A 24,304-nucleotide genomic window follows, 5' to 3' on the forward strand; every position below is an offset into this window, starting at 1 on the left:
TAATAAATAGGTTTATTTTGATAATTTAACACCGTGCCTATGTAGCACCATTTATATAAACAGAATGTCTTCGAATGAGCAGATTTTAATATGTTCTAGCAACTGTTTTCTGGCAATTCCGAGTGCAAAAATTTAGCTAACTCAGCGTAGACCTAGCGGTCTTTGTTTGCCATTTTACCCGTATACAATACTCATTACACACAACACATCAAGTTTCGTTCTGCTTGATAACTTTGACAGCAATGTGAACGATTCTGTTTCTTAGTTCCGACGTCATCCTGTATTTGAGCGCCACATAAGCAATCACCCTGAATATAATCATCATAATGAGGGTGAAGAAAAGCTGGTTCTCTACTTTCGAATTCGCCATACCCATGTCAGCCATCAGTATTTTAGGATCTCGATAGTGACAGTAAAGCTCGTCGCACTCTAGAGGCTCCCGTTCGTTGAAGAAGGACGCTGTGATGCCTACAACTCCGTATCTCAGGTAACTCATGGACATGAGAACTTTCATAAAGTACTCTACATCATCCTTGTAGCCCATTCCATAAACTGACAGTGCGAGGAGCACGGCCAAGATGTGGGGGGCTACTACTGATCCTGACTGGAAAAAAAAATAACAGAAAAATTAAGACTCAATTGTTAAGATATGGAAATTCGGGTTTAGAAGTCTGGATTTGATTCACTGAATTGTGTTATAATTTTTGTTTTTCTGAAACCTTCGTCTCTGTAATTTTATTAGTGTGTGCCTGCATTGACTTAAAAAACTTTGATTGATAATATGAGATGCATTCTTTTTCACTTTTTTTTGGTCAGAAGAATTAAAGACAAACGGAAAATAGGTATGAAATTATTAAGAAAAAAGAGTTCAAAGCAGAAATTGATTGTGAAGTTGATGAAAATGTTACAATTTTTTTCCGAACTACACAGCTGCAGCAAAATTTCATTTCTTCAAATCTTTATTTTCATTATTATTATAGTTTAGTAGATTCCACCATGCATGTTAGAGACAATACGAAAATATATTTCAAAAAGTGAAAACTTGACGAATATATACCTAGTATATATTCCAAGAACTCTAGAACTTTAGATATTGCAGTTATATGAGTGACCCTACTACTTTCCACTAACTACTTACCAATATTTCAAAAGCACCACCAATGGCATACCCAAGTCCTTGGGAACACAGAGCTATTGCCAACGCTAACAAATTGAACCACATAAATCTTTGAAGTTCCCATGGATGGTCCGCCATTAAATATGATATACTGTTGAATAGCAAAACATTGACTATCTGTAAAATAAAAAATTCGATGATATAATGGAATGAAATAATGGGAGGTGAGAAAGATCTTACCAATATTGGAATATTAACCAAGGTGACTGCACAAAAATATGCCTTGAGACCAAACCATCTATTGAAATACTCTCGTTTTAGCAAACTGACTTCTAAAGGAACTGAAAAAGTTATTGCATTTATTTTATTGTTCACAAACATACAGATAGGTGTTGCATTCCAAATGAGTATATGTGTTCATTTGAAGAATGAAAATTTGCATTTTGGTTCAGTCCAGCAACCCAACAGGACGATTTTTTGGTAACACTAATTTTAATGCCAGTTATGAACGCATCTCATTGCGATTTGTGGAGAATAAATAAGTTGTGATATTTTTACTAACATCAGAGATATTATAATAGTTATTATTTTCATTTATATTTCATATACATGTAGAAAGTTTATGAGTCGATGAGGTATTCTATTCTTTTCTTAATACGGTCAGTGAAGAAAGGCGATGGCATCTCCTCTCACGAAGACGCTCCCCAAAGTGGTTAGTTGCAAAGTCAAAAAACTGTCTTTCATTGCAACTTTTACTGCAAGGCAAGATGTTAAAAAGCGGAGCCCAAACACAAAGTCCAAATACAAGAGATGTATGATTCAACACTAGATAGCGCTGTTCAGACCCGCCATAGGTCTCATCAGTGGTACTACCCTGAACCACAACCTCAAAGGCAAGCCAAGCAAGATGAAAGAGTAGAAAGCCTAAAGTTTTCTTTCCTATGTGTTTTATCGTATATTTCATTGACAATGCATGTTTATTCCTTCATAGTCCTAAGTGTAACTCATTTGAATATTTAAAACTCAGCATGTATCTTCACTCATATCCTGTTGGCTTATGAATCTGTTAAAACTTTTTAGACAATGAAAATTCGAACACCTACTATTCATATCATCACGTATTGTACGGTCGTAATATCACAGTTACTCGTATTTCAAATTCAAGAACGTTGACAGGCGATGCCAGAGATCCTTCTAGATCTACCCCCTCTCCAGAGTTTTCTGGAGAGAGAGGCTAGATCGACTGCATACAGACTTGTGCACATTACCAATTGCACAAATCAATTTAATGCAGAGTGCAACAGACTGTTGGTTGACATTGGAAGTCACATCATTCTGAAAATGACCTTTGACTTTATGCTTCCAACTGTCAACTACGAACTGCCTTGTAAAGTACTGTTACGAGCAGATAGTTGTTGGTTCACAGATGGATCAAAAACGCCTTCCAGTTCTGGTGCATCTGTTTTCAGTCGCAGACCCAGGACAGAGATATCAACCTGTCTAGGAACCTATGCGACTGTATTTCAAGCGGAAATTTACCTTACTGAACTATGTGCGGAGAGATTGAAAGAATCTGACCTCATTCACAAGTCAATAAACATATTCTCGGATAGTCAAGTGGCGTTGGAATCTCTTGGCTCCTACCGAGCAACGTCTAAATTGGTAGCGAATTGCCAAAAACGACTCTTCTCGATAGGAAGACTTAACAGAGTCTCTGGTCTGGATGACAATGAAACTGCTGATTCTCTTGCAAAGGAGGGTGCTACAAGCAGCTTCATCAGACCAGAACCTGTCATTGGCATCGCTTCAGGCTTTGCCAAACGAAAATTGAACACCTGCATACAAAATAAAATGAGCGAGACAGAAGACTGTTCGGGGAAATGACGTGAAGTTGGCGTTTGTAAGCGTTTCCTTATATAGAATTATAAGTGTTTCTTTACGTAGAATTATAGTTCAGAGGAACCTAAAGTGCGAAACATTTGTCAAGTATAAGAAGTTCCTGAGAATAAGAAAGGTTGAATACTCACATAATAATACTGGCGACATAACATAGGTGTACATATAAAATACGTTAGTACTAAGGATGTATTTGAACACAGACATCGTTTGACTAGCCTTGTTTCCTGTACCAATGAAAATTCCTCCCAGCAATATCCCGGAGACAAGGTGGTGAAAGAATTGAATGTAGAGCATTGTTTTGTTCCTCCTCTGTTGGGTGAACATTCTGTAGAGCAGAATTTGAAATTGAGTCCAAAATGACGTAGGAAACTCTACGTTATCACTGGATGTTTCTACAAAAAAATAGTACCATAAGGTCAATCAAGTAAATTGTGAGTCAAGTGAATGAAATTACAAAATATAATTGAGTGTTAACTAAACAAGATTATTTGGTAATTATACAATTGTCTAGAGCATATACATCGAAGTAAATAATTCATTTCTTTTTGGCCGTCTACTGAGACCTTTAATTTTATCAGTATCCAGGTGAAGGCTCGAAATAATAAGAATCGTGGCAAGAAATACTTCTGAAAGAAACTTCTGTAGAAGGAATCCCAAGAGACTGCTAACGGCTGAGGATGATGGTCAGTGATACGCGCCACCTTGATGTCACTCTGAAGTATGGAAAATCAAATCTGATTCACATTTACTCAGTAGCCTCCGGTTCCTCATTCCCGCATCTCCCATGCCCCACAGCCTTGCATACGCTTTGCATTCACATAACATGTAAAGGGCTGTTTCTTCTTTCTCCTGACAGAGCCTGCTTGGAGTTTTTTCTGCCTGGCCCACAATGCTCATATGTTTTATGAGCCGACAATGCCCAGTTAGTAGACCTACCACTAACCTCTCAACTGTACGGTTGTGGTTTAGCAAGACTTCCGTGAATTTAGAAGAGGGTTCCTTCACGAACTTTTTTGCCTGCTTCATTCCTGGATGCTTTTCCTACCTTTTTAGCGATTTGGCTTACATCCATGATTGAAAGATGTCTTTATTCTTCTCTTCACCAGCCCACAGAAGGTTTTGGACCTATACCATCCTTGTCGTCAATTGTGTTGTCCAACATTCGGAAGGCCGAAAAACAACCATACGGTATTTTAATATCCGCCTTTTATTTGCCCAAAATCCACTAATAAACTTCTTGATACTGGTATTACATATAACAAGGCCAAGTGCCCACAAAAAATATATATTTTTATATTTCATCATTTGCCTTGGATGCACCTTTACGTGCTAAACATCGGTCTCTTCATTGCCCTTGTGTCCGGGTATCCAGGCTAGGGTAAATCTATTGTAAGAACCTAGCTCATTTAATGCGCTAAGACAGCTCCCTAATGGCTATGCTTTTTTTACCCTTCTATCTCCTATGCTGTATTGGATAGCGACAACTTCTGCCTGATATTGCGTTCTGTCCGAGGCAGAGTTTGATTCTCGTCTTCGCTCTGCCTCCATAAATGCCGGCACCTACTCCATCTTGGGTTCTTGGGCCGCCCGTATACCAAGTTTCCTTCGCTTTAACTGGTGGGCCGTTTTCTAGTCTTTTCTGCTGCTATGACAGTTTTGTAGTTTTATAGAAATTGTACTGTGAGACCACTGTCATGTTAATACAAATTAAATTTTGTGAAGTAAAGGTGTAATAAATATTCTGTTTTAAAAATTATACAGATATAAATTCCTTACTTGCTTCCGTTGTGTCTTGGTATATTTCGGATATGTCATAACAGTTTGTATCGATAAATGTTTTCTCGATATCGTCTTTCACATTAGATTTTCCATTTTGGATTCGATTTTGGAGTACAGTTACATTTTCAGAATTCGATTGAACCAGTTCTATTACTGAAAACAAGAAAAAAATTATTCGAAAACAGTTAAATGAATAGATTAACGTTACATTCAAGTCAAATTTCGATTACAAAAATACTTTCACAGATTCTAATTCCACCAGAATTTTAGATTCTTTTAAGTTTTCCTTTCTGTTATTGAATTTACGTGCAGAATATAGAGCAGAGATATTATGAATGGCTTTCTCAAATGGTTTCAAAACTATACAAATTTATCTCCTGAAGACGCCAACTTGGTTGGTGAAACGTGTCTCAGGAAAAATATTGCATTTCTGGTGATTGGAGAAAGTGTTTGTTTTGGATTTATTCTACGCCAGCAGTTCAAATTTTTCTTTTCATTTATAAACTATGTCCAAAACAAGAAAGGCCAGCATGGGAATAATACAATGTCTATTGAATTAGGAAAAAGTTACTCGTTCTACAGATTATTTGCATGGTGTTTTCAAATTCACAATATTCTTATTTCTATTACCACTCTTCAAGCTGCACAAGTTGTCTCCAAGAAACCATCACCAATTTTAATTTTTTATATGGACCGAAGAAAAGAATCACCCTGTATGTGTTAGCCCTTTTTGGCGACAATCTCACTGATATGTCACACAAAAATTCGAACTGAAAAACTATCATTTTATATGAATTTCAAATGCTGTCATTTCGATCACAGAACAAAAATCTTAAACTTTTTGGTACCTACTTACTGTAGTCTGCAGGTGTAGATGTGGGCGGGCAAATGAAGTTGGCAGATGACATGAATGGTACTAATTTGGATGGAGATCCGTTGAAAACACAATAACCATCTGCCATTACATAAACCTGAAATTTGTTACTCTCATAAATTTCATACGCTTAAATGAGAACAAATATGTCACATAGAGAATAGACAAAATTGAGAACAACGGGATTATTTCAAACCTGAATTATTGTGAAGAGTACGTTGGTCATATCAAAGAGGCTTTCAAAATTTGTTAGAAATTCAATTAGTTACTGTGGAAATCATTTCATATTGAAGTAACCCCCGAATGAGACAAACTTGGTTGACTTTTGGTAGTTGTAAAAAGTATTTGTTAAATTCCTCATTACAAAGCCTTTATTTCTACCTGATGATTGATGCTAACATTGTTCAGTAAACATTCTATGAGATTTGTATGAATATTGAGCTAGCAATTATCTGTTGAATTTATCATCTGAAGGCTTCAGTTCTACTTGATAGTTTTGACATTGTTCATGGAAAATTCTATACGATTTATACAATGGTTGAATTAACATCTCCCGACAAATGCATTCGTATCTAATATACCATACCTGATCAAAATTCTGGAATAACGAAGATGGTGGTTGATGAATTGTGCATATTACCGTTCTACCCAGCTTGGTTATTTTATGTAAAAATCCAATGCACTGCTTGATCGCCACATTATCCAAACCCCTGAAAAATAAAGCATAATCGATGCATCATATTGACAAAAAAAAAGTTTTCTCTTGATTGTCGCAGTGTTTGTCACATCGAGTTTTTATCAAAAGGAGTGTAGTTGTCAAAAAATGTTTCATAAAAATACATACGGCTTTTCTGAAATATTCTTCAGTATGAAGGGTCGATACTCCCTCGTATCAAAGTGGTTTTTTTCCAAATGAAATGTTATATATTACTTTCTATACGTACGTACGTTCGAAACGTACTTTCAAAAAATTCAACATACTATGGATATATGAATGTTACAGATGTTATATGACTGTTAAAGATTTGAAATCTATGAAAGAACTGATCAAATGAAAATGAATGAAATGTTGAAATTATTGATATGTACTAAAAATTACCGAACCGAAATGTTCGGCATTTTTTTTAGTAAAAATTGAAAAGGATTCCGTCAAACGGAACACAGACAGACAGATTTTGACAGGTGAGTCGCATCCACCTCTCCTTGTATATGCCCATACCGCTCATAACACTCACAACAAAATCGAATTTTTTTGTGGCATGAGATTTTTTAATTTTTGTTTACTTATTTAGGCTCGCTTATTTTAAATCTACTCTCAGATTTTTTCTAGCAGCTCTAGATTAGGAGATACATGTACTCCCTTAAAATGTACTCTCTATTTGACTGTTGATATCGCTATCGCGAATGTCTTACTAGTTTCTGTTTCTTTTTATGCAATGGCTTCGTCGAGAAGGACCTATGTAAACAATCCAAATAGATTTTGTTACATTTGTGGCAAATATACATCCACAATATTCTGTTTTAATGTGTCGCACTTCGTGAAAAATGCCTACATGGAGTATTTTCAACGCCATTGGTAACAAACAACAAGCCCTGGATAATGAATATAGTGCCTAAACGTGTGTTGAGTCGTTAACGATTATGGAAAAATGACAAGAGAGATTCTTTGAACCTCATTAGTCCTATGATTTGGCGTGGACCGTCGAAACACCACGACGACTGTTATTTTGGCGTCGCGTCGTAAACATAACCGGAACTAACCGCCAAAATCATTCCTACTGTGCCGTCAGTTACTAGACTGGTTCTGCGTTCAACTGATACATTAGAACTCCAACCAAGTACATCTCAGGTACCTACGCACGAAATTGTTCAACGAATGGAAGAAAGTGACACAAGCTGCGAAGATAGTGGTAGCGAATTTGAAGACGTCGAAAGACCAAGACCAATCAACCAAGAGGATCTAAATGATTTTAATAAGAGATTTCGGATTATCTAAAGCTTCATCAGGACTTCTAGCTTTTCGATTTAAAGAAAGAAATTTAGTAACCAAAGAAACGAATGCCTCAGGGAAAAGGAATCACTTCCTTTGTTTTCTAAGGAGAACGATTTCGTTTTTTGCAATAATATTCTGGGATTAGTGGCTGAAATGGAATTAGAAAAATACGACCCTAATAATTGGCGTTTGCTTATAGACTCGTCAAAACGCAGTCTCAAATGTGTACTTTTACCTAATGGCAATAAACTTAGGTCTTTGCCTATTGCTCATTCAACCAAAGCTGAAGAAGAATATTCCACAATATCTGTAGTTTGGCTGGAGTTGGAAATTTTTTGCTCGATTATGGGTTTCCATATGTTGTGTATTTCTACGCTAGCTTGGCTGAATACATTGTTGGACAATATGTATGCGGCTTCTTTGAATTTCTTCCTGAACCAGTGTTCCTCCCTGTGTATGATCTCAGCTTGGGACCACTCGATGTTATGTTGATGTGTCCAAACAAGCTCTGCTATTCCTGATTTGCTGGATTTCTCTCGCTGTGTGTGTTTCTTGTGCTCGGCAATGCGAATTTTCAATGCCTCTTAGTTTCACCGATATAGGATTTTCCGTACTCACAGGGTATCCGGTAAATGCAATTCTTGGAATCGCAGTCCGCGTTTGGTGACCTGGTTTTCGTGAGGCTGCCACGGATAGTGTTTCCGGATCTGAAGCAGGTTCTGATGTCTTAATATTTTAATTTTTTGTTTAATTGTTCTATTTCTTCTTGTATTTTATTTCAAGGTAATTTTATTTTAGGAGTTTTGCTTAATATAATGGTTATTTTCAGCTATTATTTTAAATTTTTCATTTGTATTGGTTCTTTTTGAGATTTCAAATCCTTTTAAATAATATTAGACAATGGAAGTCCGAACTGATAATATTTCATTTCTCTTTAACTCATGGGCACAAATCACAAATTACACATCAAAAAACGATTGCCACTGAAATGCTCGATCGAATAAAAAATTGATTGTAAATGGAAACTTGCAATCCAAGCTTTCTCATATATTGATAAGAATATTATCGTGTTTGTGCAAGTAATCTTAGTAGAAATGCAAAAAAAATTGTAACGTAAAAGTTAGTGACCCGTCAAAATCTGGATATTTTAATTATGGGGTCCCTCTCCTGTGGAGGGCCCCGGACCGTAAACCCTGCCCTCCCCTAAATCCGGCCCTGGTCAGGAGTATCGCTAACCACCAAGCAGCAGCACTACTTTCGCAAAAAAGTCATTTGCGAGGCGAGCGAGAGGTATCACTTTACACACCAAACACCGCGAGACTTTCTCAATTATTTCAAGCGACTCAACAACGTAAGAATGCTCTTGAAATGTGTAACGTAAGACTCGGTGCAATATTAGCGTTACCTCTCTATGATCCGGAGTGACTGTTGCAAGTCATTTGACTCGACTCCATATTTACTGATTTCGCATTTGTTCAGATGCCTTGCGTAGTCCGACAAAATTGTGAGAGGCATTGAACACTGATATGGTCAAGGAAAAGTCTAAACGGGTCAATGATTGACCTTCATTTTGTTTCAGAGTGATTTCTTCAGCTTCCTTGTGATTCCTACCGGAGGCATAAGGCCACCCAGTTATTTCATTCAGATGATCTTAAACTTGATGTCTCAAAAGGAAAGTATCTTCATCAGAACTTGAGGTCAGTGGGAACTTTCTCCACGGCAAGTATCAGTACAAACTCTGACAGATCCGGTCAATGAAACAATCGGAAGGGGCTTCAACAACTATACGTGAAGGCTCGAAGTTTGAATATTTTCCAAAAACTGGAAAGTCGCCTAGTCAAAACAATCAACCATATTTGTTTGTCGTTAGTTTCGAAATCATAACATTGATTTCATTTCAGAGTTGAAAAGGTATCATCCATTAAAAATCGATAAATACCATTTAAACAGGAATATTTGTTTTGAATTTCAGTGACATACGAGTATATGTGTCATGACTAGGACTACCTACCATCAATGTTTGTTGTTGTTATGGCTGTGTCGAATTTGTAAGTAGTTAACTTTGTTTAGTTTGAACAAAAAATCTATTTTTTTACATGTCTACAATATGTAAAGAATGGCTTCAATTTTTTTTGGAAACGAAGTTAGAAAAATAGCTAAAAAAAATTTAAAGTACAAAAAAAAAATAGAGGCGTATTTTTTTTCTCAATGTTATTGACTGCTAATAATCTCTATCTAATTAGGCTGAATAATTGCCTTACAAGTTCAAATTTGAACGCTCGTATCATTAGGGAAACCCTACATATCATAATTTCGCCTTTTACAGGACTGGTCAACAGAACTGTTTTTCCTGATGTTTTCAAATATGCGAAAGTAATTTCAGTTTTCAAGAAGGGGACCCATGTTCCCTGGACAATTACAGGTCCATTTCTATCATCTCTATTTTTTCCAAAGTTGTTGAAATAATAATGAAAAAGCGTCTGTATGATTACTTCGAGAGTTACAACTTCTTTTTTCAGGGTCAATATGGGTTTCGCAAATATCGTTCTATTATTCTAGCTGTCTTTGATATTGTTGGATCTATTGTTAAATAAGTCGAGAAGGGTGTGCACACTGCCATAACGCTTTTTGATTTGTCTAAGGCTTTTGATTTTGTATCACACGTATATTTCTTAAAAAATTGAATTATTATGGAGTTAAGGGGTATCTCTGTCACTCATAGAATCATACCTTTCAAATAGGTATCAAGCAGTTTCGTGTAATGGTGTTACATCAAATTTTGAACCTGTTGAGCACGGTGTTCCACAAGATCCAATACTTGGGCCCCTGTTCTTTGTTATTAATGTTAATTTTATGTTTTCCTATAAGTCCATTCTCTATGCAGACGACACAACTTTAATATATAGCGATCAATCATCATCTAACATTCCACAAGTAATGGAAGAAGTTGACAACACTTGGTTTCTAGCAAATAAATTGAAGTTGAATAGTGACAAAACTCAAAATCTTGAGTTCACCACTGTAGGTTAAGCCAACAAAAGTGTAAAATTACTTGACATTACTTTCGACAGTACTTCTTTATCTTGGCATGAACATATAGAACTTCTCGCAAATAAACTATCTAGTGCGATATATACCCTTTGTCAACTGAAAAACATCACAAGCAGTGAGATTCTACAAATGATGTATTTTGCATTTTTCCTCTCGCACATCAGCTTTGGGGGAGCTCTCCTGGTTCGATGAGAATTTTCAAACTACAGAAAAAAACTGTAAGAATACTGGCAAGTGCAGGTTTCCGGAAGCACTGTAGACCATTATTCAAAAAATTACGTATCATGCCATTGCCAACATTATATATTTATCAGACGCTACTGGAAATCAGAAAAAATGCTGAGTTGCTAGAGAAGCAGTCTTATATACACCAACACTTCACGAGAAATGCGGACAAGGTAAGAACATGCCGTTATCGGTTGACCAGAGCAAAAATGAATTATGTTGATTACAATTTTTTCATTATCACCAAATTCAAAAGATCCATCAAGGAAATGATACTCAACCAATGCTTTTACTCAGTCTCAGAATACTACGATCATTTTAGGACAGTTCAAGTCAGCTATGTCTACTCGAGATAAAACATACCGGTATAGATTGTACTGTGGTACCCTATTATCATAGGTGAATATTTATATGTTTATTTATGTACGTAGGCAACCCGTTAATATTTTTACATTTTTACAATTTACTTCTTTGTTTTATATATTTATTTAAGAAAGCCTATACACCTGACTTCCTACAAATATGAAAATGTGTAGTTGATAAACTATTCTAATCTATTAAAAAAAATGACTATATCAAATTTCAATCAAATCGGTTTGAGGATATTTATGACCGTTCTTTTTAACTTCAACACTTTGTATCTCAGAAACGAATCAATTCCGGACTTTTTCCTCAAAACGGCTCAACAGATTCAAGTACAACTATATGTGAGATTTTAACTGGAAAGTTTACAAAACGGCAACATGTGTTTCGCTATGCAATAACTTCCTTAAGCATTTTCATTTCCAGTATGAAACACATTATATATCGAAGCACATGCTGCGGTTTTGTAAACTTTTCAGTGAAAATTTATCAATGAATACTTAAATAAGTTATGGAACGTCAAATTCCATCACACATCAACCTTTGAAGTTTCCTAGCGTAGTTGGAAACACCTCGTATATGTAGATACATTTAGCAGACTCTGGCTTGCCAGTATTGCAAGAAACTGATACCATTAGGTCGAGAACCATCAGTTTGGCGTTTCGAACGTTTTGTTAGAATAGACGTAGACTTTATAGTGAAAGGATCTTTTATTATTTGGTCTTGTTTTCCGAAATAGAGTTTATTCAATGAAGTTGTTCTTTGAGAATAGTTTTCCGAAAAAAATTACTTACGTGGTAGGTTCATCCAGAAAAATTACCGGAGGATTATTGACTAGCTCCAAGGCAACTGCGAGTCTTCTCCTTTGACCTCCAGATAAATGTTCTGTTCTAGTGTCATAACATTTTTCTAGGCCAAGTATTTCAATAACTTCGTCCACCTGAAAAAAAAAATAAACTTTCCGAATTGCTGAAACTAACAGTTTTGATAAAATACAGAATTTATATCAATTTTATCTAGGAAAGTGCTCTGATGATTTCATGATCTTTATGTAACAATTCTCTTGTGCACTCGATAGGTGAGTGAGAATTTCTGGTAATGTATCTCAATACCCAGCCATTCCTGAATTCATGTTTGATTTTCTATCAATCCAGATCAAACCTGTTGGACTCAACTCGGACTTTCAGAGTTGCTTTCTTTAGCAGAGAAAACTTTGGATGATACCTCAGTTGTTACAGTAATTGTTCTTGTTCATGATGCGACCCATCGTTGACCCAAACAGAGACACCATCTGTGATATAAGCCACAAAAATAGGCAGCTGCAAGTTTGATAAGAGCCCTCCCAAAAGTTGAACTGAACCCTCAAAATAATGAGATTGGGAGAAATTACTGGCCAGAGGGCACTGTTCGGAACTCCAGCAAATGTTGGTTTGAAGGCAAAACCAAAGAGAGTGTCATCGAATAAGTAAAACAAAAGAGACAATGGTCAATAGAGAGGCTTTACATTCACAGTTCAACTTCTAAACAGTTCTCAGCCAATAAGATGGAATTAATTTCTACGATTAAAAGATCGAGATCTGAATCTAATGATGCAGAAATGATTATGCAGAAAATAGGTTTTTGTGAAAAGATAAAAGTTGAGAAATAACAACTTCAATGGAAGGGATAACAACGAAGTAGATATGCATTGTATTTCTGTGGAAGAGGATTATGACGAAGGAAGCAAAAGTACAAACTTTCTCACTACAATGAACCAAAAGAGCCGAATGAAATATTATTTATTGTGCTGATCATTAGCCTTGAAAGATTGGAGATAAAATAAAAAAAGTGTGCTTGAACTTCGTAATAATCGACCGGAAGAATAGCTCAGCATCGAAGTGATCCAGATAACTTCAAAAGGTGATAATAATGGACCAAGATGCATAGAAACTCTGGTGTTATCTCTGATTTACTTGTCTTTTGTCATAAGCTCTTGATGCGATCAATGAGATTAACCCTAATTTGTGCATTTGATGAAAGTGGTGCAAGACTTAAATTCTGATTCATCTTCAACTTGACTTTGTCAAGCATAGTCACTTGGTGTACGAGCAATCAGCACCTCTCCGCATGGAATGCTGAAATTCATTGGATTTTTTAATCAAGAGTACCGTAGGTCAGTAGGTAGTCTATACCGGTTCCACGTCATTTACTTCCGGTATGAGCTTGATGACCATCGAGACCAGGTCACCAACGAGGACATCGGATCACCCCAAAGAGCTTTGCAGCTTGGCTCCGACCATTCACGTAGCGGAACCAGTATAGACCAACTACTTAGGTCGAGACTTAGGTCACAATGTCTTGTGAATAGTGTCGAGGTATCGTTCTGGAATATACTTTGAGAAAATAGTTATTTTGCTTTGGATAGTTTTCGGGTTTTGCCGTGGTTTTCTTTGGTTACAGTCTCCAAACGTTTCAACTGCAACTGCGGCAATCATCTTCAGTAGTGTGGTCTAAGTACTCTTCTTGACGTTCCAGTTGATACGTCTTTATTTTAAACAAGAAATAAATACCTGATTGTGGCGATGGAACAATCAGGATGATTCGAAATGTTTTCATTACTAACCCAAAAACTAATACTTGTTTGACGTGTAATTGAATTTAATTTGAATTATGAATAAAGTGGGGCGGCTTTCAATTTTTCTATTTTGCTTGACAAGTATGAAATATCAATAATAATTATCTAAGGACAATATAGCCAACATCCCAAATATTATGTCAGGAGAATTGCAACTCAACATGAATGAAATATAAAATACTAATAGAAAGAACACTCTGATCATTTGGCTTACCACAGCAAGTTTCTCTTGATGTCCTATTGTAGATCCCAACTTTAGCTCCGCTGCTATCACCATAGACTCCCTCACACTCAATCTAGGTTGAACTAAATCTTCTTGCATTATATAAGAGGACAATTTGTTGAAAAGTTTCATTTGTCTCGGTTTGCCGTTGATTTTGATACTCCCTTTCACACCTGCAGTTCTGAAACAAAAAAAATCTTCGAGAAGGGCACATATGTACCTAATAGCAAAGATAGGAAACAATGAAAAAGGTCTGGAAGTTATCATTTGTGACAGTAGGTAAAAATACCCTACAAATAATGGTGTACGGTTCAACTTATACGGTGGATTTAATCGTAATTATCTTCGAAGAACCTCTAATTGTGAGATACGTCATCACTGGACTTAGTAATTACATTTACCGAGTATTAGGTTCACAGCAACCAATTTTGAATGTTTTATTGATTTATTTGATTGAATTCCATTAAATCGTTCCAAAAAATTAGCCCGTTTCAATGTCATGTGTTTTTGTAGCTCCATATTTCAATTAATATTCATAGCGTGTCGTGGTATAGACCGATTAATAGAAAATTTTGTACTCTATATATTGATGCTGCTATTTTTTTCTGCAAATTTCAATATTTTGCCTCTTTTGAACCAAAGCGCTGCCAAAAAATTGATCAGGCATTTGGCCATGATAATGTCAATAAACGCACTGTTTGCGAAATTCAGCCTCCAAGATAAGGTAGGAAGTGGTCGACCTACAGTAATCGAAGACGACGATTTGAGAACCCTACGCACATTCCACGCACAAACGGTGCGTGGGATGGCAGAAGAACTGGGCGTCAGCTCCCATGCGGTTTTTGGTGGTTTCAAACGTATTGAAAAAGTCAAAAAGCTCGAAAAGTGGGTGCCTCACGATTTGAAGGATCGACAAATATCGTCATGTTTCGAAGTCTGTTCTTCTATGCATTCGTACAACCAAACGATCCTTTTTCGGATTGGATCGTCACGGGTGATAAAAAGTGAATCCTTCATGACAACAGAAGACATTCAGGTCAGTGGTTGAACACCGATGAGCCACCCAGGCACTCTCTGAAGACGAAAATCCACTAAAAAAAGACCATGGTGTGATTCAATATAACTTTCTGCAACTGGGCCAAACCATCAGAATAAAGTCCTATTATGAGGAAATGGACGAAATATACCAAGAAATTGCGTCAGTAGCAGTCGACACTGAACAACAAAAGTGGCCCGACTCTGCCCCACGACAACGTATGTTTCACAAATCACAATTCCAAAATTGAAGTTCTGCGTCACCCACCGTACTCCCCAGACCTTTCGCCAACCGATTATCATCTTTTCAAGCACTTGGATAACTTTCTCACCGGTAGAACCTTCGCCAATCAGGACCAGGCAGAAACGACCTTCGTCTACTTCATCGAATGCTGACGGAATCATTCCATTTGCGTTACTTTGGCAATAATGGGTTTGTTTCGAATAAATTGAACGAGTAATTACTGGGATATTACAGTTCAAAGTAGACTCACAGAAATGGACAAAACTTTCGAAATAACCTAATAGTATCAATGAGAGGGAGAGCTGTCAAACAAACTATTGAACAAATATCTCAAGAACGATATCCCAAAAATACTCTGCGCTCAAGACATCTGTATCTGTATCTGTAGAGTAGGGAGGGTGACTATAGACCCACAGCACTTAGGCCACGTGTTACCCATTGTACATCTTCCCGAGGAGTTGTCTTCCTAGGCCATCGTCCATCCTTTCCTTTCTAGAAAGGTGGACAGGTCACTAGGAAACATCTCCTTTATATTGGCAGGTGTAGGCCAAGACTCGCCGAACACACACTCTCTTATTAACGATAACTTCGGGCACTCGCATAGGCCATATCTGACAGCCTCATCTTCCTGTTCATACATCCTGCATAGAGGTGTGTTTGGCAACCTTGAGGTGTCTCACGGTGGCCTCCGGTAAGGTTTTGGAAAGTGCAGCGACATTACTGTTGTTGCACGGCTTCTTTAACCTTCTTGGGGTTCCCTCCGTGGAGGTGCACAAGTGAGGGAGCTTTTCTGCTGGAGCAGCCGGTTCCTCGTCTTTATTCAAGGCGGAGCTCTTGGTGACCGCTGCAGAAAGTGCCCTTGCTTATAGTTGCTGCCACTCCTGCCTTCTTCACTCTCTTTCTCCCTTTGGCATCGGCGCCGCAAATGCGCTATTACGCCTTGGCCTCTGTATTACATCACGAGGTAATCTGCTATGTCCAGCCCCATTCCAAGCGGTAGATTAGGGTGGACATTTCTGTTCATCCCCAGCCACCGCCTTAGATTGAGGTGAGCACTTCTGTCTAGCCTCGGGATTGGTTTTTTGTTTTTGTTGTTTCTTTTTTTGTGTTTGTTTCATTCATGTGTTTTCCCACGAGTAGCAAGAGAAGAGTTGGTCACCTCTGGCAGAGCCCCGCATTACCAGAGGTAGGCTGATTACAATGAGGTTTCGCCCAGTTCCCCAAGGAGATCGTTCGTTACCGCATATCACCCTGCGGCTGGTCCACGGTGGCATGTTTTCCAAAGGCTTTTGGGGAGTTTTAGTTCCCCTCAGTGGTAGTTCCCCTACCACTGACCAGGAGCCGGCGACGCCGTCCGTAAGGCCACATTGGCTTCCAGGACATGGCGTCCTGTCCCCTGGCCGTCCCCCTATCCGCCACCTGGGGACGCGCCCGACAGGAAGTCCAATCCACGATAGTAAGTAAGAATATAATTTTCCTATGTGGTGTTATTTTGAACCAAGTACGATGATTTGATTAATTTTTAAGGAAACCATTTGAAGCTCATTTGCTATTGAGAAAAAGTTATACTTTGATTTAAGAATATCAACCTTTAATTCAGAATTCTGACTTTGTTTTCCAAATCATGTCTGATTGGTTATATATCGTGATTGGCTGTGTTCAAAATTCTGGAATTTTGTCAGAATTTTGAATTGAAAGTCGGAATTCTGTGTTGAAGTCAAAATTTCAGAATTGGAAGTCATATTTCTCAGTTTCAAGTATGAATTCAGAGTTTCGAAGTCAGAGCACCAAGTAATAGGTAGAATTCCGTTGTTTGAATTGGAGTCAATATCCCAAGTTTGAAGTCCGAATTCCGTGGTTGAACTCGGAGTTCTGAGTTGAAAGTCGAAATTCCGATTATTAGATAAACATTTCGGAGTGTGAAGTTGTTATTTCGAATTTTGAGTCGGCACTTTGAGTGTTAAGTATAAATTTCAAGTATAAAGTTGAAATTATGTTATTAAAAACAAAATTCTACATCTGAAGTTGAAAATTGAAGTACCAATCCTAAGGTTCAAACAGGTATTCTGAGTTCAATGAAAATTCCAGGTTAACGATTGAAATTCGAGTAAATCATAATTCATAGAATGGAGACGAATTTTCATTTTGAAATCATAATTCTTCGGTTGAAATAGAAATTCTTTGTGTAGACTCGAAATTATGGGTATAAGAAGTTGATATTTTGGCCAAAAATATTTTAGAAATTGAACAGATACTTATTTTTGATATTTCGCAAGTCAAAATTTGCCTCCGTCTCAAGAATTAGAAAGAGAACAAATAATTGAAAGAGGCATACTTTCAGACAAACTGGAAGAAACCCTCTCGAACCAACTACTTTCATATAAATATTAAGAAAAAAAATTTGAAACAACTACTCCACTTAAACATTGAATTATACCAAATACACTTCTTTTCATCAGTTCGGACTTCCATTGTCTAATGTAATATAAATTGATTTGAAATCCCTGAAAAAAATAAAAAATTGAAGAAAAATAACAATTTTATGAAAACAAAAAACTGAAATTACAAGGAAATAACATACAAGCTACAACCAGAAAATAAAAAATTGAAATAATAATAAGATCTGAAAATTAAAAAATTAAAAAATATTATTAACAAAAAAGATGAAAATAAAAATAAAAATTAAAAGATTCCAAACCAAGTTACGTCACGACGTTTCGAGTGTTAGTATCCATAATTTTTTACTGAGTTGAAAAATTATATATTAAGTGTCAACCAATAGCTTCTTTGTCATATTTTTGGATTAGTTACTTTTTTATTTTTTTCTTATTACATATGTATAGCTTTAGTTTCTTTTATTGTATACTGGCTATGAATGTACGATACATATATAACGATTTTCTCATGTAATTAGGTTACACCTGTATGAGAATAAATGAATAAATAAATAAATAAATAATCGTCTTCGGGTGATAACTGGACTTATTCCTCCGAGATCTGACTATTTATAGGCCATTCCAAGTATTCGGGTGCTTTCACCTTTCACCTATCCCCTCTTTCCTCTTTCCGCTTCATTGGTTTTAGCGGGAGATGACCGTTTGGCGGGAATTGGTCGTTTTTCGCTTGATAAGGGGTTTCCATATATTATGTATCTCTACGCTAGCTTGACTAAATGCGTTGTTGGACAACATATACGCGGTTTCCTTGAATTTTCTTCTGAACCAGTGTTCCTCTTTGTGAATGATTTCAGCTTGAGCCCACTTGATATTTTGTTGATGAGTCCAAACATGCTCTCCTATTCCAGATTTGTTGGTTTCTCCTCGCTGTGTGTGTTTCTTGTGCTCAGCAATGCGAACTTTCAATGGCCTCTTAGTTTCACCGATGTATGATTCTCCGCACTCGCAGGGTATCCGGTAAATGCAATTCTTGGAATCGCAGTCCGCGTTTGGTGGCCTGGTTTTTGTGAGGCTGCTACGGATAGTGTTTCCAGATCTGAAGCAGGTCCTGATGTTATACTTGGACCTAATCCTTCTTATCCTTTCCGATAATCCTCTGATGTAGGGGAGTGCAAGTACTGGTTGTGGCGGCTTCTCTTCCTTGTGGAGTTCTTGCTGTCTTCTAGCTAAAGCCTGTTCTACCATCACTCTGGAGTAACCATTCCGTTGAAGGTCTTTTTGATGATGCCTATTTCTTTTTCGAGGCCTTCCTTTGTATTACAGAGCTCGACAACACAGTCTAGTAGGGTCTTGATGATTCCTCTCTTAGTCGATTGATGGTGGTTGGATTTCTGGTTCAAATACTGTTCTGTGTGAGTGGGTTTTCGATATACAGATGTTTCCCATTTAATGTCAGTCCTCTTCACCAATACGTCTAAGAAAGGCAATTCGTTGGGGACATCCTTCTCCATTGTGAAAGTGATGGAAGAACTTACGTTGTTGTTCAGGAAAATATCTAGTTCTGCATTCCCATGGTTCCCTATTATGAAAGGGTCTTCTACGTATCTCAACCAGACTCGGGGCTTCTTGTGGGCTTCTTCAATGGCCAGAGTTTCAAACCACTCCATATATATATTAGCTATAATCGGTGAAAGTGGCGATCCCATTGGCAGTCTCTCATCTTGCGCAAAAAATTCGTCCTTCACTCGGAAGTAGCAGTTTCGTACACAGCATCCTAGTAATTGTTATTTTCGATTTATTTTTCATTTTTTTCAGGAATTTCAAATCAATTTACATTATATTAGACAATGGAAGTCCGAACTGATGAAATACACCACGAAACATTGTCAACCACCTTCAAACAATACTTTTCATTTAGTTGTACCCCAAAGATTAGTTATGGAATTGAATCAGATATCATTCACAGGATTGCTCCACAACATAGTATATGAAAGAGGTAAAATTTTACTGGCATGAAACACTATCATCCTCACTGGTAGACACCCGATGTTTTGCCGTAAGACACTTGCCTTATTGCCTCTTCAGCATCGATATAGATAACATTACAAGACGAAGCACATAATTCATTAATAAAATTACGACTTTATGTTACGAATGAGTCGAATCTACTCATGTCATCGATGATAGTATGTAATGACATTAATTCGCAAAAAGTCGTAATTTTATGAGTGAAGTGAAGTGCTACAGTATACGCGAAGTCAATTCGAAAGGCATAAAAACTAAATAGTTACCGAACGTCGGCAGTTTCATTGTATGGCAGGGGCATGGGTGGTATTCATACGAGGTCTAATTACTATTTTTTAACACGCTTTTATTAGCTTCACCTGTATGTATGTATGTTTGTTTGTTCGTTTGTAACTCTTCTTTTCCATTTGATTGCTTGGGATCTGTATTTGACAGAATTATCGACATTATTGCTTGATCTATTCGCGAGCAGATGGTGCTGTACGTAACTTCCTTGATATAATTCGAACTCACTATACATGTATTTCTTCTTTTGAAAAAAATATTTTTGTTATCAATATGCGCGCCTGCTGCCTTCTTTGGACTTGGTAGATGATTTTCAGGCTCCCTCTCCGGAATCGGAAAATATCGATGGTCATTTTTCTAAACAATATACGGTTGATTGATCCCAAAGTTCAGATAAAATAAATATAGTTCTAAGAGACTAAAAAACGCGCATTTATAGCATACGAAACTGAAAAATGAAAAATAAATGTAGTTTAAGAAACTAAAGAACGCGCTTTTGAAGAACATCCAACTGAAAAGTTGAAAATATTTTGTTTAAAATGAGTTCAAAACAATAATGAACAAAAAATACTAGTATTATTGTGAAAAAATCGTGGGCGTTTTGTGCCATATTTTTTGTATATCAAGCGCCCGTCACTTTTTTCACAACAATGCTAGTATTTTTCGTTCGTTATCGTTTTAAGTTTATTTTTGAAAAAATTATTTTTAACTTTTTAGTTCGATGGTTTTTAAAAGCGTGTTTTCAGTTTTTCCAACTATATTTATTATGTGGGAGGTTTTATATGATACGAGACATTCTCGGGAACATAATGCGTTATAATAAAGTATATAAAAAAAAAATATAAGGAAGGTGAATATTAAATGACTATTTACTGAGTCTTACCAATGAAATCACCATGTGAAATTTTATCACATGTTTTTAAATGTATCTATTACTCTATGAAATATAAAACGTATTTATAAGGCTTTGTATGTATAGAAAAAAATCCGTACGAGTATTTCTATTGTATCAAATATCTGGTCATATTTGAAAATTTTTCACATTTCTTCAGTGTATTTGACTTTATGCAAATTTAAAATGTTATTTCTTTCTGAGAATATAATTGTTGCTACAAGCTCAACCTGAATTTCATTTGTTGATAAATTCATATTTGGATTCGTATCTATAGGTACATTTTGAAATGAAGACGAAAACTGTTGAGTTTTAATAGATAATCATTTGATTATTTGGGTTTGTTTGAACTTTTGGCAGTATCTACTAATTCATATTGTACCGTAGACATATTTTTATCAGAGTTTGAAAATAATCTCAAAGAAAACTATGTATGTATTTCTATCAGGCTTTCACCTGATAGTAGTAGTACTAGTACTATGCTGCTGTATCGCTGCTGTTTCAATGTTTTGACAGAATCAGAATCAACGAACTTGGGCTTGCGCATCGTTATGGATCAGTGCTTTGAAAAATTGTTCTACAGCGCTATCTAGTGGTGAGTTACAGAGAAATTGATAGCCTAAAAACCTTCTCTATGAAAAATTACTTATACATGTCAAATTTCATCATGATTGGTTGAGCGATGTAGGAGTTTATCACTTACCAACCAACCAACAAACATCCATTTTTATATAGTAGATTAACTAGTAAATTCATCAGGCCCGAACATTAGTCTTTTATTTAGCTGTGCGAATTGACTTCGTGAAGATTATATTCACTTGTAATTTCTTTCATCAAGATTATGTACTTATGTGCTCCAAAACATTTATACCACTTTTTTGTCATCGTATACTATAGTATTATACTTCTTAGTTTTAAGTTTAATATCATATACAAGCGATAGTTTTATACTAAAGCTTCGTGATTTTTTTCTGTTTAGTCACTTACAATACATTTACTTCAATTATTGTAAAGTTTTTGAGCTTTCATGAATAAACATTTTTTTTCCACCGTAGTGTGCTCTGGTTAGGCCCTATCCCACGAAGCCCCGATACATTCCGGAGGGCGCGCCAGCATTATTAACCAATGACCACTGTCCACACCGTGGGGTAAGTGATCATTGGGTCCGAGAATCATGTGCGCAGTGAGCCAAGAATGACAGCCTTCTGCATCTGTGCGGCTAAAATTTCTGCCTCAGTGCGGCAAGCCGGTATTATTATTATTATTATTATTATTGTGTTTTTCAGATTGCTGTTGAAGTGTAAATACACAAAGAAAATACTAAGAATGATATTGGCGTTAGAGACTATTACAAAATATCCCGGAAAGTTTTGTTATTGCATTGATGAGAGAAATTTGAACTTGTTTTTATCTTTGCAATTCGATGAAGTGATTCATTTCCAATTACTCAGATAGCACGCATAATAATCAATAGATTTTGTTTGCTTGTAATTATTGATGCACGCTCAATCATGAAAAATTTCCCTCAAGCTGCGGTTTCGTTACATATTTTAATAGTGTAAACTGTAAACAATTCTCAGGAATATCTTACGTCAATGTTGATGATTTCGTAGTACAGGAAACGTAAGTATGTTAATTATTGGGGAAAAACATTAGAATTAGGTACATCGGATGGGATAAACGATGAATCTTATTTTTAGATTATTTTTTACACTGGTTCATGTCTTTGTCTTATAACTTAACACGTATTAGTGTACTCAATGACCTGCCCGCACATAATGACGAAAAGTCAGCCTATGATAAAATTATTCATGAAACTACAAAATGTGAAGCTGTAGTATGGATTATTTGAATTTGAAGTCAACATTATTATTTCACTAACACTTCATTGTGAAAGTTCCACTCAACAGTTCACAAAACCACAACACGTGTTTCACTATTCAACTTCCTCAGGCGAATACTTACCAAATTCTGCCGATTGATGCTTTATATAACATAAAAATACAAATATTTAAATTTCGCGGGCTACATACATTCGATTAGCGATTTTTTTTGTTGCTACACTCGTCTCGAACATACAATGCATTTCTTTAATGTCCACCCCCTTTTGATGTTTTGAACGGGTCAACTCAAGAAATTGAAATTAGGAATAATGAAATTAATGCTTGAATGATTTATTTTAAAGTAAAATTGACAGATGAAACTTTCAAGATGGCGACTGGGCGCCATCTGGGGAAAATTAAATGGAAAGAGGGATCTTGTGATACATGTTTTTGAAGCTCCTGACGAATGCTTCACAACCCTAGAATATGAAGTCAATATCTTCACCTACTACAAAATGGCGGAACATTTAATAATTTCCTGAAGACAAACACATTAATATCGATGTTTCTAGAAATATTCCTTTTTATCTGCCATATGGCAATTCCAACAACCTGATAAGGTTTGTTGAGTTATTTTTTGTTTATAAAAACGACAAAAAATGTCAGTACGACAATAAACATCATTGTTCATTTAGAATATTCTCATTTGGTTTTTGGTTTTACTTAGTAGAAAGGTACCACGTCAACAATCTCTGAAATTGTTAATTCTCGTCCATTGGAAGAGAAAATTGAAGCGATTTTTATTTACGGTGCGACGCGTAACTTCTACGAGACCGAAAGGATTTTCAATGAACGTTTTCCGAATCGTCCTATCTGTAGAAAATATTTGAGGGAACTTGTATCAAAATTCACAACTACCGGTAGTGTACATAACAAAACGCCCTCAGGTCATCCGTCCAATCCGGAAGAACAGCAAGTGCAAATAATTAGTGAGATGGTAGTAAATCCTGAACAGTCTACTTATTCTTTCGCTAATGTTTGTGGGGTGTCTCCTTCTACTGTGTGGAGACTTTTGAAGAGGGATAGGTATCATCTATACAAAATTAAAATGGTACACCAATTAACTGCAGAATACCCTGATCGAAGAACAGACTTCTGCGAAATCATGACGGAAACCATTGCAAGGCATCCTACCTATCTCTCACAGACCACATTGCCGTTATTGGAGTGACATCAACCCTCACGTTTTCCGGGAAACACATATCCAGAAAAAATTAACGTTTGGGTAGGAATATTGGAGAATCATATTGTAGGACCTCTATTTATTGATCAAAATTTAACAGGGGAACTGTATTTGAATATGCTGGAAACTACTGTTGATCCTCCCATCACTGAAATCGTCGAAGCGAATCCTAATGAATTTGACATGGATATTGTATTCCAACAAGATGAGCAACACCACATTA

The 24,304-nt window shown here is 36.4% G+C and overlaps 1 protein-coding gene across 1 annotated transcript in view; it reads right to left on the bottom strand.

Annotated features, from left to right (window-relative positions):
- The window catches only part of LOC111508040 (ATP-binding cassette subfamily G member 4), an 80,736-nt gene continuing 56,432 nt past the window's right edge, over positions 1 to 24,304 (bottom strand). The window contains exons 3-11 of the mRNA XM_023163459.2: positions 14,130 to 14,319; positions 12,096 to 12,241; positions 6,256 to 6,379; positions 5,652 to 5,766; positions 4,793 to 4,948; positions 3,145 to 3,408; positions 1,358 to 1,458; positions 1,139 to 1,294; positions 1 to 604 (exon numbers count right to left, since the gene is read on the bottom strand). Of these exons, the coding sequence (XP_023019227.1) occupies positions 209 to 604; positions 1,139 to 1,294; positions 1,358 to 1,458; positions 3,145 to 3,408; positions 4,793 to 4,948; positions 5,652 to 5,766; positions 6,256 to 6,379; positions 12,096 to 12,241; positions 14,130 to 14,319 (1,648 nt within the window). The 3' untranslated portion in view covers positions 1 to 208. The remainder of the gene's footprint in view (positions 605 to 1,138; positions 1,295 to 1,357; positions 1,459 to 3,144; positions 3,409 to 4,792; positions 4,949 to 5,651; positions 5,767 to 6,255; positions 6,380 to 12,095; positions 12,242 to 14,129; positions 14,320 to 24,304) is intronic.

Source organism: Leptinotarsa decemlineata, unplaced genomic scaffold (assembly GCF_025532065.1).
Source record: "Leptinotarsa decemlineata unplaced genomic scaffold, Ldec_3_MD MMD2_tig00026314_RagTag_RagTag, whole genome shotgun sequence".
Taxonomy (NCBI): domain Eukaryota; kingdom Metazoa; phylum Arthropoda; class Insecta; order Coleoptera; family Chrysomelidae; genus Leptinotarsa; species Leptinotarsa decemlineata.